This window comes from Lepisosteus oculatus, chromosome 26, assembly GCF_040954835.1.
Source record: "Lepisosteus oculatus isolate fLepOcu1 chromosome 26, fLepOcu1.hap2, whole genome shotgun sequence".
NCBI classification, from domain to species: Eukaryota; Metazoa; Chordata; class Actinopteri; order Semionotiformes; family Lepisosteidae; genus Lepisosteus; species Lepisosteus oculatus.
The window spans coordinates 10,013,876-10,034,276 of NC_090721.1; the positions used below are offsets into that span (position 1 = coordinate 10,013,876).

Genomic DNA, 20,401 nt, shown 5'->3' on the forward strand with positions numbered 1-20,401 from the left:
AAGCAACTGTATAACAGTCAGTTCACAGTGAATTGGGAAACGTGAGGGAGTTCTGGCATCCTGTCGCAATTCGGCTTGAGTTGACTGGTGGAGACGCCACGGCCGCTCCGCTCACTTCGCCTGCAGCGCCTCGCCGCGGGCAGGAGGCGGAGCGCGAGAGCGCGGCGGGCGTCACGTGAGGTCTCGAGGAGGGCGGGATGCAGGTCACGTGAACCCTTCGGCGGCTCCAACATGGCCGCTCTCAACAGAGGGACATAGCAGCCTGTGCAGCGAAAACACACACGCTTTTCCCCCCGGCGCAAGATAACACGGGTCCGGGGAGGACAGACCGGCAGTACACTGTTGAGAAGACGCTCTTGCCCGGCGCTGGGCAGCAAAGGGGCTGAGGGGCCGGTTTCTGAAAAGAGAAATAAAGCTGACTCAACCAGCGACCAGTCGTCTGTGCGGCTGAGGAAGTTTCTTCGTTTTGCCTTGAAATCATTTTTGTTTTCGGTTCCTGTCCGAGTCGACGCGTTTTGTCATCACCCTGCAACTTCCTTGTTTTGACAAGCCCGGGTATATCAATAATTATCTGTAGTTTTTCAAGAGTGATGATACAAGCCGGAGAATGAAATCACGCGATCGCACCGTCCGTGTCGCTACTTATCCGTTGATGGAAACGCGCCAAGAACAGATCTGGACACTTAAGTCATTAGTTCATGTTTTGTAGTCTGCGTACATTTTTTTTGTTTCTCTTGCGACCACAGCGAGACACTTTTTTTCCCGGTATCGCACTGTGCGCCGCCAGTTCGCTTCGCCAGTCTGGTCAGATTTCCGAACTGCTCAGAATTAATCATCATCATCATCATCATCATCACATGAGCGGGGCATGACTCCTGCCCGGAGCCCCGCTGGTTCCGTCATGAGGGGAACGGCTAGTTGAGCCCGTCCAGGAGCCGGTGGAGAAGGCGGCGGAGAAGCTTCAACCCTGAATCCCGCGGAAACGGAATGAACGGCGCAGAAGCCCGAGACTGGTAAGTTTCTTCCGCAACACAGGCGGCGGATGAGAAACCGTGAAGCCTCACACTAACGTGCCGACGAGGGGGGGGGGCACTTTTTAAGGAAGACATAAGACGGAGATTTGACGTTTGCACGCCTTAGCCGTGAAGGCGTAACTTTATCTGTGAAGCCCACTGGCGTCGGTCCCTATCACCGGCGCAGGGAACTGGTCCTGGAACTGGTTCGACTCTTCTGGTTTCAGACTCAGAGCTCGGGAATTCCCGTTTGCTCACTGCTACGTGCATTTTTCCTCTGGTGCCGAAAATAAAAGGCCCGTTTATATCCACTGAGTTGCAGTGACCTCATACAGTTTGCTAGTGCACTTGATTGTCCAGCTGCTTGTATTTCTACTTGCATCTGGAGCAGGTGAGACGTCCTGTCCGTTAAAGAAGACGGGTGAGCTCGAATCAGATTCGCATTTTTAGAAACGTCCCCAGTGTCCCTCTCGGTAATGGATCTGAGTCTCTTCTCTGCTGGCTTTTGCTGCATTGCCATGCAATAAAACTAAATTTGACTGTACAACATGTAATGAATATGTGTTTTAGGGTGATCACAGAATTAGAGAGCCAGTCATGTCTTAATTACCCACCGGTCATAATGGGAGCGAGCTCTGTGTGTTCTACTGGGTCTGAATCCTGGTACTGTAGTCATTGCTGTGGTTGGGAGCTTCATGCTGCTCTGGCATCGTGTAGGAGTTTATTCCCTTGCCAGCAGGTGGAGGGGAATACTGCCGACCTCAAGTTCAAGTTTGTTGCCATTATACTCATACGGAGGTATATGGTATAACGAAATGCTATTTAGCTAGCTCTCAGATTACAACTCTCAGCATTACAAAAAAAACAACACAATTGTGTAAGAAATTGTATAATTGTATAAGAAAAGAAAGACAGAGACAACAGGCAATGTGCACCACAACAACAGGGACTGTGCAAAACAACATCAGTTGTGCAAAATCATAAAGCAACAGAATGAAATAAAGGATAGAAAATTATGGGGAGTGAACTTCTTGTCGTGTGAGGCAGAGGTAGATTTCAATGTGTTTTTGAGTTTTGATAAAGAGAGAAGGCACTGTGAGGGTTCAGATCGTGGGTGAGAGAGGCTGGGAGTTTAATAGTTTGATAGTGCCGGGGTAAAAACTGTCTCTGAGTCTGGTAGTCCGGGCCCGAATGCTCCGGTACCGTTTTCCAGATGGTAGAGGGTCATACAGTCTGTAGGTGGGGTGTGTGGGGTCTTTGATGATGCTTGGAGCTTTCCTCAAGCACCGTCTGTCATAAATGTCCTGGATGGATGGGAGGGCAACCCCAGTGATGGACTGGGCAGTTTTCACCACCCGCTGTAGGGCTTTGCGGTCAGCAGTACTGCAGTTGCCACACCACACTGTGATGCAACCTGTCAGTGTGCTTTCTGTAGTGCATCTGTAAAAGTTAGTGAGGATCTGGGGAGATCACCCATCTTAGACAAGCTCCGTGTACAGACTGTTCTGCTGTCAGCTGAGGGAAAGGCCTGTCAGGTCGACTTCATCCTGAGCCCTCTGCCCGTCAGCACCTGGCCAGGAAGATGGCCAGTGAATTCACTTGAGTCTCAGGGGTGGTTGAGCAGACGGCTGAGTTTCCCTTCAAGAGATTTTTAAAGCCCAGGGGCTGTGAGGCATGCCGTTGTGTGTATCGAGCTGAGCCCCACCTCCCTGCACGACACGACAAACGCGGGAGGTTATTTCTTGCTGTGCAGAAAACGTGCCCGTCCAAGGGGGAAAAAAAACATTGCAGGGAGTTATTGAAGGTTTTAATAATAATAATTCCTTGCACTTAAATAGCGCTTTTCTGGACACTCCACTCAAAGCGCTTTACAGGTAATGGGGATCCCCTCCACCACCACCAGTGTGCAGCCCCACCTGGATGATGTGACAGCAGCCATAGTGCGCCAGAACGCTCCCCACCCACCAGCTATCAGTGGGGAGGAGAGCAGAGTGATGAAGCCAGTTCATAGACAGGGATTATTAGGAGGCCATGACTGGTAAAGGCCTGGAGGAAATTTGGCCTGGACATCGAGGTAACAAACCTTTTCTTATCGAGAAACGCCCTGGGATTTTTAATGACCACAGAGAGTCAGGACCTCGGTTTTATGTCTCATCCGAAGGACGGCACCTGTTTACAGTATAGTGTCCCCGTCACTATACTGTGGCATTAGGACCCACACAGACTGCAGGGTGAGCGCCCCCTGCTGGCCCAACTAACACCTCTTCCAGCAGCAGCCTTAGTTTTTCCCAGGAGGCCTCCCATCCAGGTACTGACCAGTCTCACACCTGCTGAGCTCCAGTGGGCTGCCAGCTGCGAGTGGCAGGGTGACATGGCTGCTGGCGATGGTTTTTGTGTGAAGTGTCCCGTGTCCTGCATGTTCTCAAGGGAGGAGTCGCTTGACGTCGGTGCTTCCTTGTGCCCACAGAAGAGCAGACAGCGGCTCCCCCCTGGGCTCAGCCCCGCGCCCATGGAGGCCTGAGGCGGCCCGAGCTCGGCTTGCAGAGGAGGACCTGCCAGAGAGGGGCCATGGATTGGCTGACCGCGGCCGTGGAGAGGGATCTGGGCATCGACCGGCGGCAGCTGGCCCCGGGGCCCCGGCCGCAGGAGCTGGTGGCCTACGTCCCCACGCGGTGGGTCTTGGGGCTGAGGGAGAGGAGGCTGCAGCGCTGCCCGCGCCCCGAGGGGCTGAGCGAGCCGGAGGTGCGCACCCTAATGCAGAGGTCACTCGGCAAGCTGCCCGCCAGCTGGACCCGGGTGTGCATCCAGGGCATGAGGAAGAACAGGCTGGGCTACGCACTGGCAAGGGAGCCGGGCGGCCAGGGAGAGGGCAGCGCCGAGGACTCCTTCCTGAGCCTCATGCAGGAGGTGGCGGGACGCAACTTCAGGTACCAGATCTCTTGTGTCCGGTGCCCTCGGTCTCTGCAAGCTGTGAGAGGGGACAGCGCAGACTCTTCTCACTGGTTGTGCAAACTTCTGTCCGCTGAACCGAGGAGGAGATTCTGTTCAACCGCAGTGTTCTTCGTTAATTTCATTTTGGTTTTATCCAAAGCGACTTGCGTGGACCCCCCTGCCAGGGCGGGTTACTGGAGCAGTCTGAGTGGGTGCGACAGCTGTGCCCCCACAGGGGATTCAAACCCGCAACTTTCCAGCCACAAGTCCGGAGCCGTGACCCCTGCTCCACACCGCTGGCTACTGCCACAATATGTCATGCTGACAAAAAGGGGGAAGAGAGGGAATGTCGATTTGCTTAATATAAATGTATTTTGTGATTTAAATCCATATAAACTTATGATGCAGAATTCAGTGTCGGCAGCTGTAATGTGTGTGGTGATATGACCATATTTTACGTGCTAATAAATGGAGTGATCACCTGTAGGAAGCTGGGTCTTCTGCTGTTAGTGGGTTCCTTGACTGATGGGCTGTCTTTCCTCTCCTTGCTGGTGCAGGAACCTGTGGCGCAGGGCGTACCGCGCCTATGTGCGGCCCTACGCTGGAGCCGCAGAGGAGACCCGGGTCCCGGCGCCGGAGGCCCTGCGGCAGGCCCTGCAGGCTCTTTTCGGCTGCCCCTTTGTCCCCACGGAGCGCTGCTCTCCGTCTCTCTCCCCAGCCAAGGAGAGGGAGAAGGAAGCCTGCTTCCTCTCCGCCGCGAGCTCCAAGTCGGGAGACCCCCTGTGCCCCAACGTGCTGCCCGCCGAATGCCTGCTGGAGTCCCCCGAGGCGCTGTACGTGGTGCAGCCCTACACGCAGTATTCCCTGCATGACATAGTGACCTACAGCCCGGCCAAGCTGGGCAACAGCCACGCCAAAGTGCTCTTCATTCTGTACCAGCTCCTGCAAGCCATGAAGGCCTTCCAGGCCGCGGGGCTGTCGTGCGGAGAGCTCTCTCTGCAGGACGTGGCTGTGGACGAGCAGCTCTGCAGCCGCCTGAAAGTCAGCCTGGCGCACTATGAGCGCCTGGGGGCCGAAGGGCAGCAGCAGCAGCAGGAGGAGGAGGAGGAGGAGGAGGAGGCCTGTGCCAGTAACGGCTCCCTCCGGAGTAACCGTGCCAAGGGGGCTCCCGGCGAGGAGCGGTGCCAGGACTGCCACGCCAGACTGAAGAGGCTGGTGACGGATTGGGTCCACGGCCGGGTCTCCAATTTCGAGTACCTCATGGAGCTCAACCGGCTAGCGGGCCGCCGGGAGGGGGACCCCAATTACCACCCGGTGCTGCCCTGGGTGGTGGACTTCACCGTGCCGTCTGGGAGGTTCCGGGACCTGCGGCGCTCCAAGTTCCGCCTGAACAAGGGAGACAAGCAGCTGGACTTCACCTACGAGATGACCAAGGAGGCCTTCGCGGCGGCCGCGGCCGGCGGCGGCGGAGGGGGTGGCTTCGGGGGGGGGCTGGGCGGTGTCGGCGTGTGCCCCGGCGCCCCGGCGCAGGCGGAGCAGCTCCACGTGCCGCACCACATTTCCGACGTGTTGTCCGACATCACCTACTACGTCTACAAGGCCCGGAGGACCCCGAAGGCCGTGCTGTGCAGCCACGTGCGCTCCCAGTGGGAGCCCAACGAGTACCCCGCCAGCATGGAGCGCATGCAGAGCTGGACGCCGGACGAGTGCATCCCGGAGTTCTACACCGATCCCACCATCTTCAAGTCGATCCACCCGGACATGCCGGATCTGGACGTGCCGCCGTGGTGCGGCTCGTGCGAGGAGTTCGTGGATATCCACCGCCGACTGCTGGAGAGCCGCGAGGTTTCCCAGCAGCTCCACCACTGGATCGACCTGACCTTCGGCTACAAGCTCTCCGGCAAGGAGGCCGTCAAGGCCAAGAACGTCTGCCTGCATCTGGTGGACAATCACACCCACCTGACCAGCTTCGGGGTGGTGCAGCTGTTCGACCAGCCCCACCCGCCCAGGCTGGCTCCCCACGTGTTCTCCCCGCCGGAGCCCCCTCCCCTGGGCTCTGCCACCATCTTTGTCCCCCCTTGGGCAGCTCCTGCTTCAGAGGCTGGGGCGCCGGCTGGGCCTCAGGTCACAGACAGCCTGGACGGCCTGGTTCTGGAGGCGACGGGGTGCGAGGCCAGCATCTGGACTGTGGTGGACAAAGACGAGGAGCTGGAGCAAGGCACGGAGGCTCTGGACTCCCTGGGCGTGGCCCCGGGCTCCGGCTCCGCCTTCTCCTCACCGGCGGCCTCTGCCAGCGGGAAAGCGGCTGGACCCGTCGAGCAGCTGACTCCAGCCTCGGTGGCGTCCCAGTCTTTGGTCTTCCCAGCCGACGGCACGGCCATAATTCCGGCCGCTGGAGGCTCCGGCATCCGCGGCGCCGCGGCGCAGAGGAGCAGCGGCCTGGGCCGCCGGCAGGGCGAGGGCGGCGGGGCCGGGGGGGGCGCAGGTGTCGAGGATTTTAAGATCAGCCTGCCGGAAGGGTTCGGCTCCCTGCAGCCGTTGGAGGAGCTCGAAAGGCTGAATAACTTCCTGGTGAGGGGTCTCCACGCCAAAGCCCAAGACGGCAGAGATTCCCAAGGGGAGGAAGAAGACGGTGGGAGCTCTGGGGCTGCTGCTTCCCTTACGGAGCTCTTCCAGAGGGACATGCAAGCCCTGGGAGTTCTGATTGCGGAGATATTTTACGCTCCGAAACTACGCAGCCTGAAGCCAGGCGCTTCTCTGAAGGATCGGTACCAAGCCGTCCTGAAGCTGTGCTCCTCGAGCCTGCGGGAGGTCCCCTTGCCCCTCCACCACGCCCTGGATATCCTCCTGCAGAGGGGGCGCGGTCGCGGCTCGGTGGGGGGCGGGCGGATCAGCCTGTTCGCGTACCCGCCCGTTTCTGAGGGTCTGCCCCCGCCGAGCCCCCGGCAGTTCCTCAGCCCTCACACCTCACCGCTCCCCTTCCCAGCATACTTCCCGGCCCTGCATCGCTTCGTCTTCTCCTACCACGCCAGGGTGGGGGCGGAGGCCCCCAGGGGCACCCAGGAGCGGGACATCGTCTTCCACCTGTGGCATCAGCTGGAGACCCTCTTAAAGGGCAGCATCACCCCCGAGGGTCTGGAGATCCTGCTGCCCTTCGTGCTGGCGCTCATGTCCGACGAGTCCACCGCCGTCTACGCGGCCTGGTACCTGTTCGAGCCCATCTCCAGGGCCCTGGGCCCCCGCAACGCCGCCAAGTACCTGCTGAAGCCGCTGGTTGGGGTGTACGACAGCCCCCGCTGCCTGCGCGGGCGGTTCTACCTGTACACCGACTGCTTCGTCCTGCAGCTCATCGTGCGGCTCGGCCTGCAGCCCTTCCTGTCCAGCCTGCTGCCCCACGTGCTCCAGATCCTGCCCGGGTTTGAGGCCGGCGGCGGCGGCGGCGTGGGCGGCGGCGGCGGCGGCACGGGACCAGGGTCGGAGTGGGAGAGCCGCAAGGCCCTCAGCCGGGCCGGGGACCTGGAGGAAGAGGAGGAGTACGAGAGCGGCGAGGGGGGTCCCGCGGCGGGGTCCGCCGGTGGGAAAGTGGGCGCGGGTGTGGGGGGGGGCGGGGGAGGTGTGGACGGCGGGCTGGTGGACTACTCCTCTGGGATCAGCCTCAATGAAGTCTTCCTCCCGGAGGGAGAGGACTTTCAGAACGGGCTCTATGTCGGCAACGGATCGGGTGGCGCGCCCGGGAAGCAGCCGGGCCAGAGCGCAGGCAGGGACGACCAGGAGTCGCTCAGCACGGGCAAGCTGAGCGACAAGAGCAGCGCCAGCGAGGTGTCGCTCGGGGACGGGGACTCGGGGAAGGACAGGGCCAGCCTGAAGTCGGCGGACAGCAGCCAGGACCTGAAGCAGGCCAGCGAGGGAGAGGAGGACCTGAGAGAGCTGGAGGAGGAGGAGGGCGGCCCCTGCCCCGAGCTCGCTCTTTCCGAGCGTGCGGGGGCGGCAGCGGGGGCTGGGGAGGGAGGGAACGGGGAAGGGACGGAGCTGGGAGAGGAGAAGGGCCCGGAAGAGGACGTGGAGGAGGAGGAGGAGGAGGAGGAAGAGGAACACGACCTTTCGGAGGACTCGGACGAGAAAGAACACAAAATCCTGCTGGGTGAGTCTGGTGAGGGGAGGTATAGTAGTCAATTGCATTGTGAAGCAGTAGAAATATCAGTGATTAGCGAATTATATCGTGGGCATATTTAGAACCATTAGAGGCCAAGATGAACTTTTATTTGAGAGTAGCATGCCCTCTTTTGAAGACATTTGCACAGCTTTAGTGTGACACTTAGTCTAGTGGAGAATGATGAAGTGAGCAGCGGTTAGGCAGGGCGGTTTGCACGCTTTCCCACGGGCAGCGTCCTCGCCGTGTCGCGCTGGGGGCGGTCCACTCTGAGCTGACGCGACGCTGCTCGCCCTGCAGACACGCTGTGCAAGACGGTCCGGTGGCTGGCGGCGAAGCTGGGGCCCACGGTGACGTCGCGGTACCTGGCCAGGAACCTGCTCCGCCTGCTCACCATCTGCTACGTGGGTAAGAGGCCCGCCGATCCGTCGTGCGCGAGCGTTTCCCGACGCGGGGGGACACTGGGGCGTGTTCGCAACAAGGCGGCGGGACTTCGATGGGGCATCCGAAGCTGTAGGGCACCCGGGTGGTTTTGTGAGCCTGAGGCTTTCATCGTGAAATTCACTCCATCGGCATCAGCATGACGTATTGTTCTCGTGCTCACCCTGCACGTTTGCACCAGCGCAGCAGATTTTACGAACGACATGTTGTAGAGTTAGATGGGGGGTCTTGCCGCACGGAAGAGCAGGATTTTCAAGTGGGATCTCCCGCCCCCCCCAGGTCCCGACAAGCACCAGTTCGTAGAGTCAGTGGTGGAGGACGGCAGCCTGGACAACGTGGTCAACGTGTACGAGAAGCAGCCGGTCGTCGGGGACCAGATGGCCGGGCCTGTCCTGGGCTGCCTCATGTACATTGCTCACCTGTACGGGGAGCCCGTGCTCACCTACCAGTACCTGCCCTACGTGGGCTACCTGGTATGTGTGTGCGCTCTGCTGTGTGCCTGTCGCTGCAGCCCTTCCAGCCAAAAGTGTCTCTGCAGCTCAGCTTCTCAGCTGTTTAATTCATGATTCCTGTGATCAGTGCAGCAGTGAAAAGGTGTTAGCGAGACCAGTAGGGGGCACTCATCCTGGGTCCTAATGTCCCAGCATAGTGATAGGGATACTCTACTGTCCTTCAGATGAGAATTGAAACCAAGGTCCTGATTCTCTGTGGTCATTAAAAATCCCAGGGCATTTCTTGTGTAGAGTAGTGGTGTTAACCTGTCCTGGCCAAAATTCCCCCTGGCCTTTACCAATCATGGCCTCCTAATAATCTCCATCTCTGAACTGGCTTCATCACTCTGCTCTCCTCCCCACTGAGAGCTGGTGTGTGGGGAGAGTACTGGTGCACCGTTGCATTATCAGGAGGGAGCTGCACACGGACAGTGGTGGAGTTCCTGTTACCTGTAAAGTGCTTTGAGTGGAGTGTCCAGAAAAGCGCTATATAAGTGTAAGATTGTTATTATTACAGCAGCGACAGCAGAGACTGAAGTCCTGAGGTGAGGCGGATTGGAGTGGCCATGTTCTGTTATTAAATGAGCTTCAGGATGATTGATTTTAGCTCTTAATTCTGTAGGAAAGCCTATGTTTTTCAAAAGTAAATTTTTTAGATTGAAATCCAGCAGCTTGCCTGGGTAAGAGGCAAGAGAATTCTGGCTCTGGTTCGTGTTCAGTCAGGCACAAGAAGAGCCAGCAGGGTGCCAGGCCAGGGCACGGCGCTGTTGCTGACTGCGTTTCGAACCCCGGTCCCTGCAGGTGTCTCCACCCTCCTCGTGCCGCCTGAACACCCGCAAGGAGGCAGGGCTGCTGGGCGCAGTGGTGCTGACCAAGAAGATCGTCGTGTACCTGTCCGACACCACGCTGATGGACATGCTGATGAAGCTGAACCAGGACGTCCTGCTGCCCCTGCTGGACCTGCTGACCTCCCCCAGGATGGGGTAACTGACCGCCCCACAAGCTCCCCTTCATTTGTGCAGGGATGTGCCTGCTATTATTTTGAGCTGCTTTGTTCTTCATTAGATTATTTTCAGCCTGGCAAGGTAGTATACATCGATAGATTTTACGTTTGGAATAACGGCCTCTGATTCACTATTTGAAAGCTCTCCACCAGCTGGTCTTCTCATACAACATGAACTAGCTTAGCATCGTTTCCAATTCTAGTGTCTTTATTTTCTAATGATGCAGAGCTGTTGCACAGTGGTTTCCTGCTGGCATTTATCTTTCTGTTGAAATAACTTTAGTGGTCATCTAGACCGTTATTTGTTTTTCGCAAGGTTTAATGTAAAGAAAACCCCAAAATAAATCATGTAATACACACATAAAGATTTCGAGCGAGTGGCCATTCTGCCACCTGGTCATGAGTGATAGATTGATCCCAGGATCTCGTCTAGCTCTTCTTCCAAGAACTCAGGGTCATCTGCTTCAACAGTATGGCTAGACAGCTCATCCCAGACATCTGCAGCTCTTTTTGGAAAGAAGTGCCTCCTGTTCTCGGGTTTAAATGTTCTTTAATGTCCAGACGTGGTTCGTGTTGCACTGTGGGTTCTGAAGAATTCCGCTGGGTTGGCTTTGTCGGAAAGGGTCGGCTGACCAAGAATCCTTTTAAGATCAGGGTGTGAGCCTGTGTGTCTTTGCCCCCAGGTTCCCCAGCGGGGTGCAGACGCGCTCGGCGCTCTGTCTCAAGACCATCAGCCTCATGGCTCTGATCTGTCTGCGCATCGGGCGGGAGATGGTGCAGCAGCACATGGCCGACACCCTGCGCAAGTTCTTCCAGGTCTTCTCGCTCCTGCAGGTGCTGCAGACCCAGGTACAGCCCGGCGCTGTCCGACCCAGCACACAATCCCAACTCCAACCAAAGCATGGAGACCCAGCCCTGCAGACCCAGTGCTGAAAGTTAACTTTCCATTGGAAGACACTTCTGGAATCCACATTTTCCAAACTTCAGCTATAGCGTTTCTCGGTCTTCATCCTGGGGAAGCACGAGTAGCTCTGGCTTCTTCCGAAAAACGACTTGGGAAAACTGGGGGTTGGTGGCAGACAATGAGTAATTTGGAAAGTAGATTAAGGTCCCAGATTACGAGTATGTAAGCAGCCTTCTGCGTTGTGTGTTGATAACTCGATTCTGATCTTGTTGGACGGACAGGTAGACACAGCCCCTCGGAAGGAAGTTGGCGATACCACCGTGCTGGAGCTCTGCACCCCGGATGGGTCAGAGGTCACATGCGAGCTGTCTGTGTTGGAGGAGCTGCAGGCTGTGTTTAACCCTGAAATGGCCTACGCGTCCTACATCCCCTTCTCCTGCCTGATCGGTAAGACGCGGAGCACTTTGACTTAGGCGAACTGATTCACTCAGATGTTTCCTTTCGATGACCTCACGATAAAGGACTTAGCTCAGGAGTGGGCAGTCCCAGTCCTGGAGAAAGCAGCAGCACCAGAAGAGCTTGGAGCAGATGTTAAATTGGTCCAGTTCAGCCAATAATGAGCCGAGTTGGAAACTATGGAGTCACTGGCCCTTCAGGACCAGGATTGCTCACCTCTGTTGTAGCCAGCTGTGTACGATGCCTTTCATTCTGCACAGTCTCAGTCCCGTATAATCAACTCCCTTTCGGAACCAACCGTGTTAATAACAAAGGCTTTCTGTTTTTAGAAGAAGAGTTGCAAAGTAATTTTTTGTCGGCTTCAGCAGTCAACACCTGCGTGTAATTATTGTAAAACACAAATGCTATACTTAACAGGGAATGCAACATATTTTGTATTTGATTTGTGGGGGTGACAAATGCTTGGTTTGCCGTGGTGTTCGGTGATGGATATTCGCTACTGGCAGCTTTCTCTCCATTTTCTGCTCGGGTTGAGAATCTGAAGTACAGATGGTTTCCCTGCTGGTTACGTGCACGGTGTGTGAAGGCCTGTTGTCGTTGTTGCCCAGGGGACACGGCGATGAGGAAGGTGCTGCCGAACTACAAGTTGGTGTGCCAGCTCGCTGTGTCCTACCAGGAGGGCATCAGCCCCGACGGTGGCAAGCCGGCGACCAGCCAGAGAGGGGAGCCACTCGCCTCGTCCGTGGGCTTCCCTGCTGGTTACGGCAACGGCACGGGTCCGAGCCCCTTCCCCGCTCCCTCGCCCTCCTTTAACGGAGACCCCATCCCCGAGTCGGGGACCTTCGGCAGCGTGCTGGTGGGTAACCGGATCCAGCTCACGCGGGACGCAGACGCCGGGGGCGGCGCCGGCGGCCTCCTGGGCGACGGCTGGGGCCGGCCGAGCTCCACCCACTCCCAGAAAGGCCCCGCCCCCTCCTGCTCTGGCGGGGAGCACGGCCCCAAGGACAGCGCTCTGAAACAGGAGCTGGCCCGGAGCGGCCGGTCCCTCTCGGGGAACTGGCTGGCCTACTGGCAGTACGAGATCGGCCTTAACCAGCAAGACCCGCACTTCACCTTCCACCAGATCCGGCTGCAGAGCTACCTGGGGCACACGGGCACGGCCAAGTGCCTGGCCCCCCTCACCGGGGAGGACTTCTTCCTGTCGGGCAGCAAGGACAAGACGGTGAGGCTGTGGCCCCTCTACAACCAGGGCGACGGCACGTGGGACAGCGAGCCACGGCTCACCTACACCGAGCACAGGAAGTCCGTGTTCTACGTGGGCCAGCTGGACGCGCTGCAGGAGGTGGTGAGCTGTGACGGGACAGTGCACCTCTGGGACCAGTTCAGTGGTAAGGCCACCGGGGCGGGGCAGGGGCCTGGCTCGTGTGGGGCTTGTCGTGAGGTTCGTGTGAGGCTGGCGTCTGGCTGTCATGAGGCTCGTGTGAGGCTGGCGTCTGGCTGTCGTGAGGCTCGTGTGAGGCTGGCATCTGCCTGTCGTGAGGCTGGCGTCTGGCTGTCGTGAGGCTCGTGTGAGGCTGGCGTCTGGCTGTCGTGAGGCTCGTGTGAGGCTGGCGTCTGGCTGTCGTGAGGCTCGTGTGAGGCTGGCGTCTGGCTGTCGTGAGGCTCGTGTGAGGCTGGCGTCTGGCTGTCGTGAGGCTCGTGTGAGGCTGGCGTCTGCCTGTCGTGAGGCTCGTGTGAGGCTGGCGTCTGCCTGTCGTGAGGCTCGTGTGAGGCTGGCGTCTGCCTGTCGTGAGGCTCGTGTGAGGCTGGCGTCTGCCTGTCGTGAGGCTCGTGTGAGGCTGGCGTCTGCCTGTCGTGAGGCTCGTGTGAGGCTGGCGTCTGCCTGTCGTGAGGCTCGTGTGAGGCTCGTGTGAGGCTGGCGTCTGGCTGTCGTGAGGCTCGTGTGAGGCTGGCGTCTGCCTGTCGTGAGGCTCGTGTGAGGCTGGCGTCTGGCTGTCGTGAGGCTCGTGTGAGGCTGGCATCAGGCATCAGGGCTGACCTCATGGCCCAGCTGCATGTCGCAGGTCAAACCCAATCTGATCCTGCTCCTTAATAGCCTTTAAAGTCATTTTCACTGCCTTGTGCTCTTGGGAGCTTCCCCCTTTCTGGGTGTGGGGGGTACCTCAATAACGGACGAGTGCGTGACGGTCCCGTAACGGGGCGCGGGGGGGTCATCTGAGCGAAGCCAGCGGAGCTCACGCTGCTGTCCGTTTCTCGATCCTCTCCGCCCAGGTAAGCAGATCCGCACCTACGAGGTGTCCGACAGCAAGAACCCCGTCACCGCGGTGACCACGATGCCCGCGCCGCACTGCAGCGTGGTGTTCGGCAGCGCCGACTCGGCCCTGAGGTTCATCGACCCGCGCAAACCCGGGCTGCAGGTAACCGCCGCGGGCTGCCCACCTTCGCTCGCCTGCTGCTTGTGTTCACGAGGGGTCACCTTTGTTCACAGCAGCCCTGTTCTGCGTCTCTGTGTTTGTTGCAGTGAGTCAGTAGGTTGCTGTGCTTTTCTTTGTCGCCAATATTTTTTACCACTAAGAAAATTTAGCTATGATACGTCACAGTGTGGCCTTTCAAAATCTCTGAATTTATTTAGAGTGTTAAAAATTCCTTTGCATTTTCCCGAGCTGTGCTTCCCCGCTCGGCTGAAGCACCAGGGAAGAGCGCCGTGCCGCTGGCGTTGTCCGGAAATGCTCAGCCCTGGGGTCTCTTTCTCTTTTTTTTTCCCCAGCATGAATTCCGCCTGGCGTACAACAACATCAGCGCCGGGCTGATCCGGTACCTGACGGTCAGCCCTAACGGCCGGACCATCGCGGCCGGCTTCTCCTCGGGCTTTGTCGTGCTGATCGACGCCCGGACCGGGCTGATCCTCCGCGGCTGGCCCGCGCACGAGGGCGACATCCTGCAGATGAAGGTGAGGGCCCCCCCCCTCGGGATGGGGCGCTGTTTCTGCATGTGCCACTGTACATCCACCCTCCCGGCTTACTTATACTGCACCCTTAAAGATGAAAACCTCCAATAGATTGAAGATTCAACAACGGTGGCGTCTAGTCGCAAGTCTGTTATGCTGGAAAGAGCTCAGACCAAACAAACCTGAGTGTTGCTGGTAAAACACCGGACAAGTAGTTTCTTTTGCCAAGTGCATGTAAGCATTAAAAATCCTTCTTTTTTACAGTGATCGCGACCAGCCGTGTAGTGACAAAGAATATTTTGATGTTGAAGGTCATTGGCTTGGGCATTCATTTATTATTACTATAATAATGGCTTGCAGTTTATAGGAAACTTTTCGTCCTCGAGCATCCAAACGTGCTCCATCCCTGGGCAGCCTGCGTGACACACAGCTGCCCCCCCCTGCACAGCAGATCAGGGGGAGGAGTGAGAAACTGCTGCAGCAGCTGTATTAAGGAGGAACATTAGGGAGGCCAGATTGTCCAGGTCCACGGGATCTTTAATGACCAAGTAATCAGGACCTCAGTTTAACATCTCATCTGAAAGATGCCACCACCTAAACCAAGGTGTCCCTGATCTCCATAATGGAGAATGTGGTCAAGAGGGAAGAGCACCCCCTGCTGGTCCATGAAAAGCACTTGCAGTAGCGACCTGGTTTTCTTTATTGGTCTAAAACCCCAGTGCTGGTCAGGCCCAGCCTTGCTTAACTTCTGCGGCCAGATGAGAACAGGCTAGTATATTTTCTGAAAAAGTTCTTGATAGGGGGGAAAATCAGAAGAATTTAAGACCTTCTTAGAATAAAGCTCAGTGATTCATTTTCTTTCATCATTAACGTAGAAACATGGTGTTTTAAATTGCGGTAGTATGGATTTGCACAAGTGTGAGGGCACGTTCTGACCACTAGGCTGCGCTCTTGAGTAAATCCAGAGCAGAGCTGGGGGACACAGAAAACAGCAGCACCGACACATTCGGACCGAAGACCAGTTGTGTGCCCTGTAGCTGCTGTCCCAGTGCTTCTTAACAATCCGCAGTAGATTATTAGAGATGATCCCCCCCCACCATTGAAACAGGGTCAGGCCCTTTCTAGCTGGGGCTGTAGTCGTCCGGGAGAGCTTGGTGTTTCACTGAGCCGCAGGGGATGCCTGGTGGAGATATTTCTCTCTCCCATCGGTGCCTCAGAGAGGGTGAAAGTTGGACCCCTGTTGGTTTGCTCGGAGGCAGTAAACAGTTCCCAGAGCTTAACGAACTTTGCTTAACCCCCGAGTTCGAGGGTCAGGGTTGGCGCTCTGGCAGGGGAAAAAAAAACGGAGGTTCAGGTAAATATGGACAAGAGTTACTCATTAGAACAGCCGAGTCCGCGGTAGCGTGGTAACAAGGTCACGGCACGGCCCTTTCGTTCCTCCTGGGAATAAGCCGTGAAGGGCCAGGAGCAGGAGGTGATGCTGATCACGAGATGAGAAGATGCTGTAGGTCAGCTCTTCTCCCCTCTGGCTCTGAGTGACCCCGGTCTCTCCTGGGTTTTTGGTCCAGTGTGGTTTCTTAGTTGCAGGCAAATTAATTAAGAGTGTCACTTTTAGGCGTGTTTTTTTAACTTTTCTCTCGGCTCTTGAGAAGTTGACGGGGTTTGTGCTTGGTATCAGATCTGCCTGTGGTCAGTTGCATGAGCTGAAAGGTACAGTAGGAGAAAACGCACACACTCTAGCAATGTCTGATACAGCCGCCCAGGTCTGTAAGAGCAGTTCAGTTGATTGTCATGCGCACAAGTGCAATGAAACGCTTATTTGCATGAATGCTCTAATACAAAGACATTATGGTAACACCAAAATACATCAATACAGAAACAGCAACAGAAACAAGTTAAATAAAATACCTCTTGGAGAAGAAAAAAAAACAACAAGTTGTCATTGATTGATTGCATGTTCAGAGCTTTTTAGTCAGAACTAATCAAGCAAGTTCTAAATAAGCAGTTTGAGGAAAGCCAGTCTGAAGTTCTTTGTGATGTAGTTGTGGCTCATATTACAGGGTATTTGTGAACCCAGCACTGAGTGCGGAAAAGTCTGAAAGAGTGGGCAGGTCAGTCACAGGCATGCGCCTGCAGATATAGGGGTCCCCCCCAAGGGCAGGGGTGAGCCCCACTGCTGTGAGTGCACTGTGCGTCACTGTGCAGAGAGTGGGGGACGTGTGAGTCACTGTGCGTACAGCGGACACAACCAGCCTCAAGAGGAGCTACCAGAAGGAAATTAGCCAGTTTACTGGTTTTAACCTGATCATTTAGGTGAAGACTTTGGACCTTTGGAGACTGATGCTCGAGGGTTTTTTTGTAGTAGCCTGGAACCTGCATTAAAAAGACCCATCAGCCTGTGCAGCTCGAGCCTCTGTTGTCTAAGCTCTTGCACAGGGGTGAAGGAGTTCTGTTCTGTTCTGTTCTGTTGTGCGTGTGTCCGTCTAGGCCGCCGATGGCAGCCTGCTGGTCAGCTCGTCGACGGACCACACCCTGAGCGTGTGGAAGGAGCTGGAGCAGAAGCCGCTGCACACATACCGCGCGACCTCGGACCCCATCCACACCTTCGACCTGTACGGCCCCGAGATCGTGGCCGGCACCGTGGCCAACAAGATCAGCGTCTACTCCATGCTGGACGTGTCGGCCAGCCCCGCCAGCACCACCAAGCTCAGCTCCGAGAACTTCCGGGGGACCCTCACCAGCCTGGCCGTGCTGCCCACCAAGCGCCTCCTGCTGCTGGGCTCGGAGAACGGGGCCATCCGGCTCCTGGCCTGAGAGCGCGCTGTCGGGGGGAACCCTGGCTCCCCATCCTGCGGCTGGGGTCGTCCTGGGTGCCGGCCGTCCTGCCTTGGTGATCCTTCGGCGGTCCTACAGGCGGACCACCCTCGCGGCACTTCCTTGACCCCTGAAATGCCTGGAGCTCTGGAGGCTCGGACACGGATGAGTCTGGGCAGCGGGTGGACGGGCGGGAGGCGACACTCATCGAGATTCCCTGGGATCCCCCTCCCGATGAGCCTCCGGCTTCATTTCGGAAGAAATTGATTTCAGATTATTTCTCTTGCTGCTGAATAGGGAACCTTAATTCCAGGGGTGGGGGAGTTAGTACTGCCAGATCTTCCTTTAGAAGCCCCTTCTCACAGCAGCGGCCTGCTGGCTGGGACTGAACTGTGCTAGCACGCGGGGGAAACCGGGCCCTGCTCAGCGTTCTTTCCCCCGCGTGCTGAATGGGACAGAACCTGACCCGTTTCCCAGCCGTGCTCGGGCGCAGGCCTGCACATTGCCCTGTGCTTTTCAAGGCCGTACCGTCGCAGAAACTTCAGATCATTATTAATGCAGTATTTACGTATTACACCCCGTGTGAAGCGCTGCGCAAAACCTTTACTGTAGTTCCTCCTACCAGAACAGTTTTAGTTGTAAAAAAAGGCAGCAAAATAAACAGCCCTAACACTGATTTCTTAACCAGGGTTCTTACTCAAGTCTGCTGAAGTCATATTGAGCACGGCGTCAGTCCTGAATGATGGATGCTGATGGTGTGGTCACAGGCTGTTCAGACTCTGCACAGTACACAGTCTGTCCCTGCCAAGGCCGTGCGTAGGTGTATCCCTCTGCGATCTGTACCTGGAGCGGAGGAAACATTCCTAATAAGCCTGCAAGTCATGGATTGATTGTGCGTAGAACAGTTGGAAAAACAACAGCTCCCTAATGTACCCGTTTAAGATACTCTGGGGGCCCAGGCTGGTCCATGACCACTAATAATTTTGACCCGCTGTCCCTGACAGATGGGCAGAGCCAGTGGACTTGAAGACTCTGCTCCAGAGGTACCCTTTGCGCAGGACGCTATAGCCTGCAGAGCCATTAACTCGATGAAACTACTATGCAGTAGGACTGCTAGCTCCGGATCTTTGCGTTTAATCTGGAGAGGCCTGTTTCTCTCAGGCGGGAGGCCTGGTTATCCGAAGATGACGAAGGTCGCTCTGCTCTTCTTGGGCTACAGGAGGAAGCAGCCGGCCTTGGATATTGAGTGCTTGTTTTATTTTTAGCAAGAGTTCTACTAAATGGCAAACACGGGTAATAAAATAATTTTAAAGGTGTGAAACTAGAGATAAAAATCCCAGCGGTGCCAGAGATGGTGTTAATCTGGACCTGCCCTAAGAGAACAGGGCTGGAGAGCTCGGCTTGAGTGGCAGATGGAAACTCACTTTGTCTGTGCAGGTAGTGGCCCTGAAACGGCCTGTGTTAAAAACGTGAGCACAGACACATTTGGTTCTAGGATTTGAGGAATTTGGCAATTATTCAAGTTCATCTTGGAGCAGGAGCAGATCTGTGCTTTTTTTTTTTTTCTATGTGGGTTTCATAAGAAACCCCCACAAGTAAGTTATTAGTCATTGCACGCAGTGGGTACTGGGTCTCTCTCTGTGCAGTGTCTGAGCATCCAGAGACCAGTAAAGGACCAGATTTGATTACACACACTTATAATGTAGCTTTAACGCAGGTGTCTTTTCTTTCATAGCTGGCTACTCTCTTTTTATGCTAAGTGACTCATTGCAAGACAAAATGAGTAAAACAATAACGAAACTGGATCTGATCACAGAATTTTTTGTCAATAAGTTGTATTTTTTTTAAACCTAGAAACTTAATGCCTTATGAATACAGAACAGTAGAAAATAAAGTACCATTGATAAATAGGAAAGAGCCATAATGAATCTTATTGACGTGAATAAAAAGCACTGAACAAAGCTGGACCTTGAAGACTCGAGAGAGCCTGGTTATGGACAGATCGGCTTGATCTCGTATTCTGTATGTTGTGCAAGCGAGCGTTCTCGGCTTTCAAGGTATTATAGTGGAGACGGGTCTGAAAAAACAAGACGACCTGACATTGGACTGTGTTGTTGGATTCTGCTTACTTCAGTGCTTCTTTTCCAATGTGCCCTCTCTTAAGCCACAGTAGAGAGAGCCTGTTGACTGAACCACTCCCAATCAGGTGTGAAACTGAATCGGCACAGAGCTGTGTGCGCGTGAAGTGAAGTGGAGTGGAACCTGCGTCCTTCAGTTCTAGAATGGAGCTTCCAAGCGGCGAGAGGTTAAAGGTCGTACCCGTTGGCTAACTTCAGGTAGTTTATGAGGTAGGGATGGCCATCGTGTCTGACCCCAGAGGCCAAGCTGTGGCATTTTTCTCTTCCTCAGCTCTTGAGACTTTCAGAATCCCCACTACACTCCCCCCCCCCCCCCCCCCCCAAAACCCTGTTTCTCCTGCAAGACGGAAATGTGCGCCAGAGGAACAAAACGAACAATTTCCAACTTATATACAGTATATATATATGTGTATTCCATTGGTACATTTTAAAGGAACAAAATGAAAATGCCTATTTTATTTATTAACCTGTTTAATAAAATATTGCATACGCAAGGCCCCGGTGTCCGTGTGGTGCTTCCAGGGAGAGTGCCGTGGGTTGGGCGCTGAGGGGTCCCACGCAGGCCCACTTCCTGTGCCGGGGAGGAGTGCTGTTAGCATGCCAGGGTCGTCCCAGCCTTCTCCCGGAGTCCCTGACGTCCGAGGAGATCTAGCACGGACTGTGAGCTGGCGAACTCTTAAAACCGAAGTGTACACACGTTTTAAGCAACTGGTTTGGTTTGCCTCTGTTTTGAGCACCCATCGCCGAGAGGGGTTGACTTTGGGGAAGGGTCTCATTCTTTTGTGTGGAATCAGGGCTCAGTGGGCTTCAGATTGTAAGTGACCAGTTGCTGACTGATGGCGGAATGGTCAGTAGTCTGGCCACATAACTGGAAAACTGGGTTTTAAATCCCAGGTAGGTCCCTGGAGCTAAGTGCTTCACTCAGCCTGCTACAGTAACATCCAGCTATACAAACGGGGACCCATCTAAGACAGTTTGGATAAAAGCATCACTGAGATGAACACTTTAATTAATGTTGGTATAAAAAGCCTTCTTAGCAACCGGAGCTGTTCCACTATTCTATCTCACATTGCTCAGGATCCAAGTTAATGTTTTATGCGGAATCCTCTGTCT

The 20,401-nt window shown here is 55.7% G+C and overlaps 1 protein-coding gene across 1 annotated transcript; it reads left to right on the forward strand.

The window, feature by feature from the left end:
• Positions 1-193: 193 nt before the first annotated feature.
• wdr81 (WD repeat domain 81) lies at positions 194-19,782 on the forward strand. Its single transcript, XM_015367542.2, has 12 exons — positions 194-1,013; positions 3,481-3,940; positions 4,502-8,085; positions 8,395-8,502; positions 8,815-9,008; positions 9,828-10,009; positions 10,713-10,878; positions 11,215-11,380; positions 11,998-12,777; positions 13,661-13,806; positions 14,157-14,339; positions 16,824-19,782. Exons 2-12 carry the CDS (start codon positions 3,582-3,584, stop codon positions 17,148-17,150), a joined length of 6,195 nt encoding a protein of 2,064 aa, XP_015223028.2. The 5' UTR covers positions 194-1,013; positions 3,481-3,581; the 3' UTR covers positions 17,151-19,782.
• The last annotated feature ends 619 nt before the right edge of the window (positions 19,783-20,401 follow it).

Coding starts and splice junctions, on each gene's coding strand:
- wdr81 (XM_015367542.2), top strand. CDS start 3,582: ATGGATTGGCTGACCGCGGCCGTGGAGAGGGATCTGGGCATCGACCGG. Junction 3,941..4,501: donor GTGGCGGGACGCAACTTCAG/GTACCAGATCTC, acceptor TTGCTGGTGCAG/GAACCTGTGGCGCAGGGCGT. Junction 14,340..16,823: donor GCGACATCCTGCAGATGAAG/GTGAGGGCCCCC, acceptor GTGTCCGTCTAG/GCCGCCGATGGCAGCCTGCT.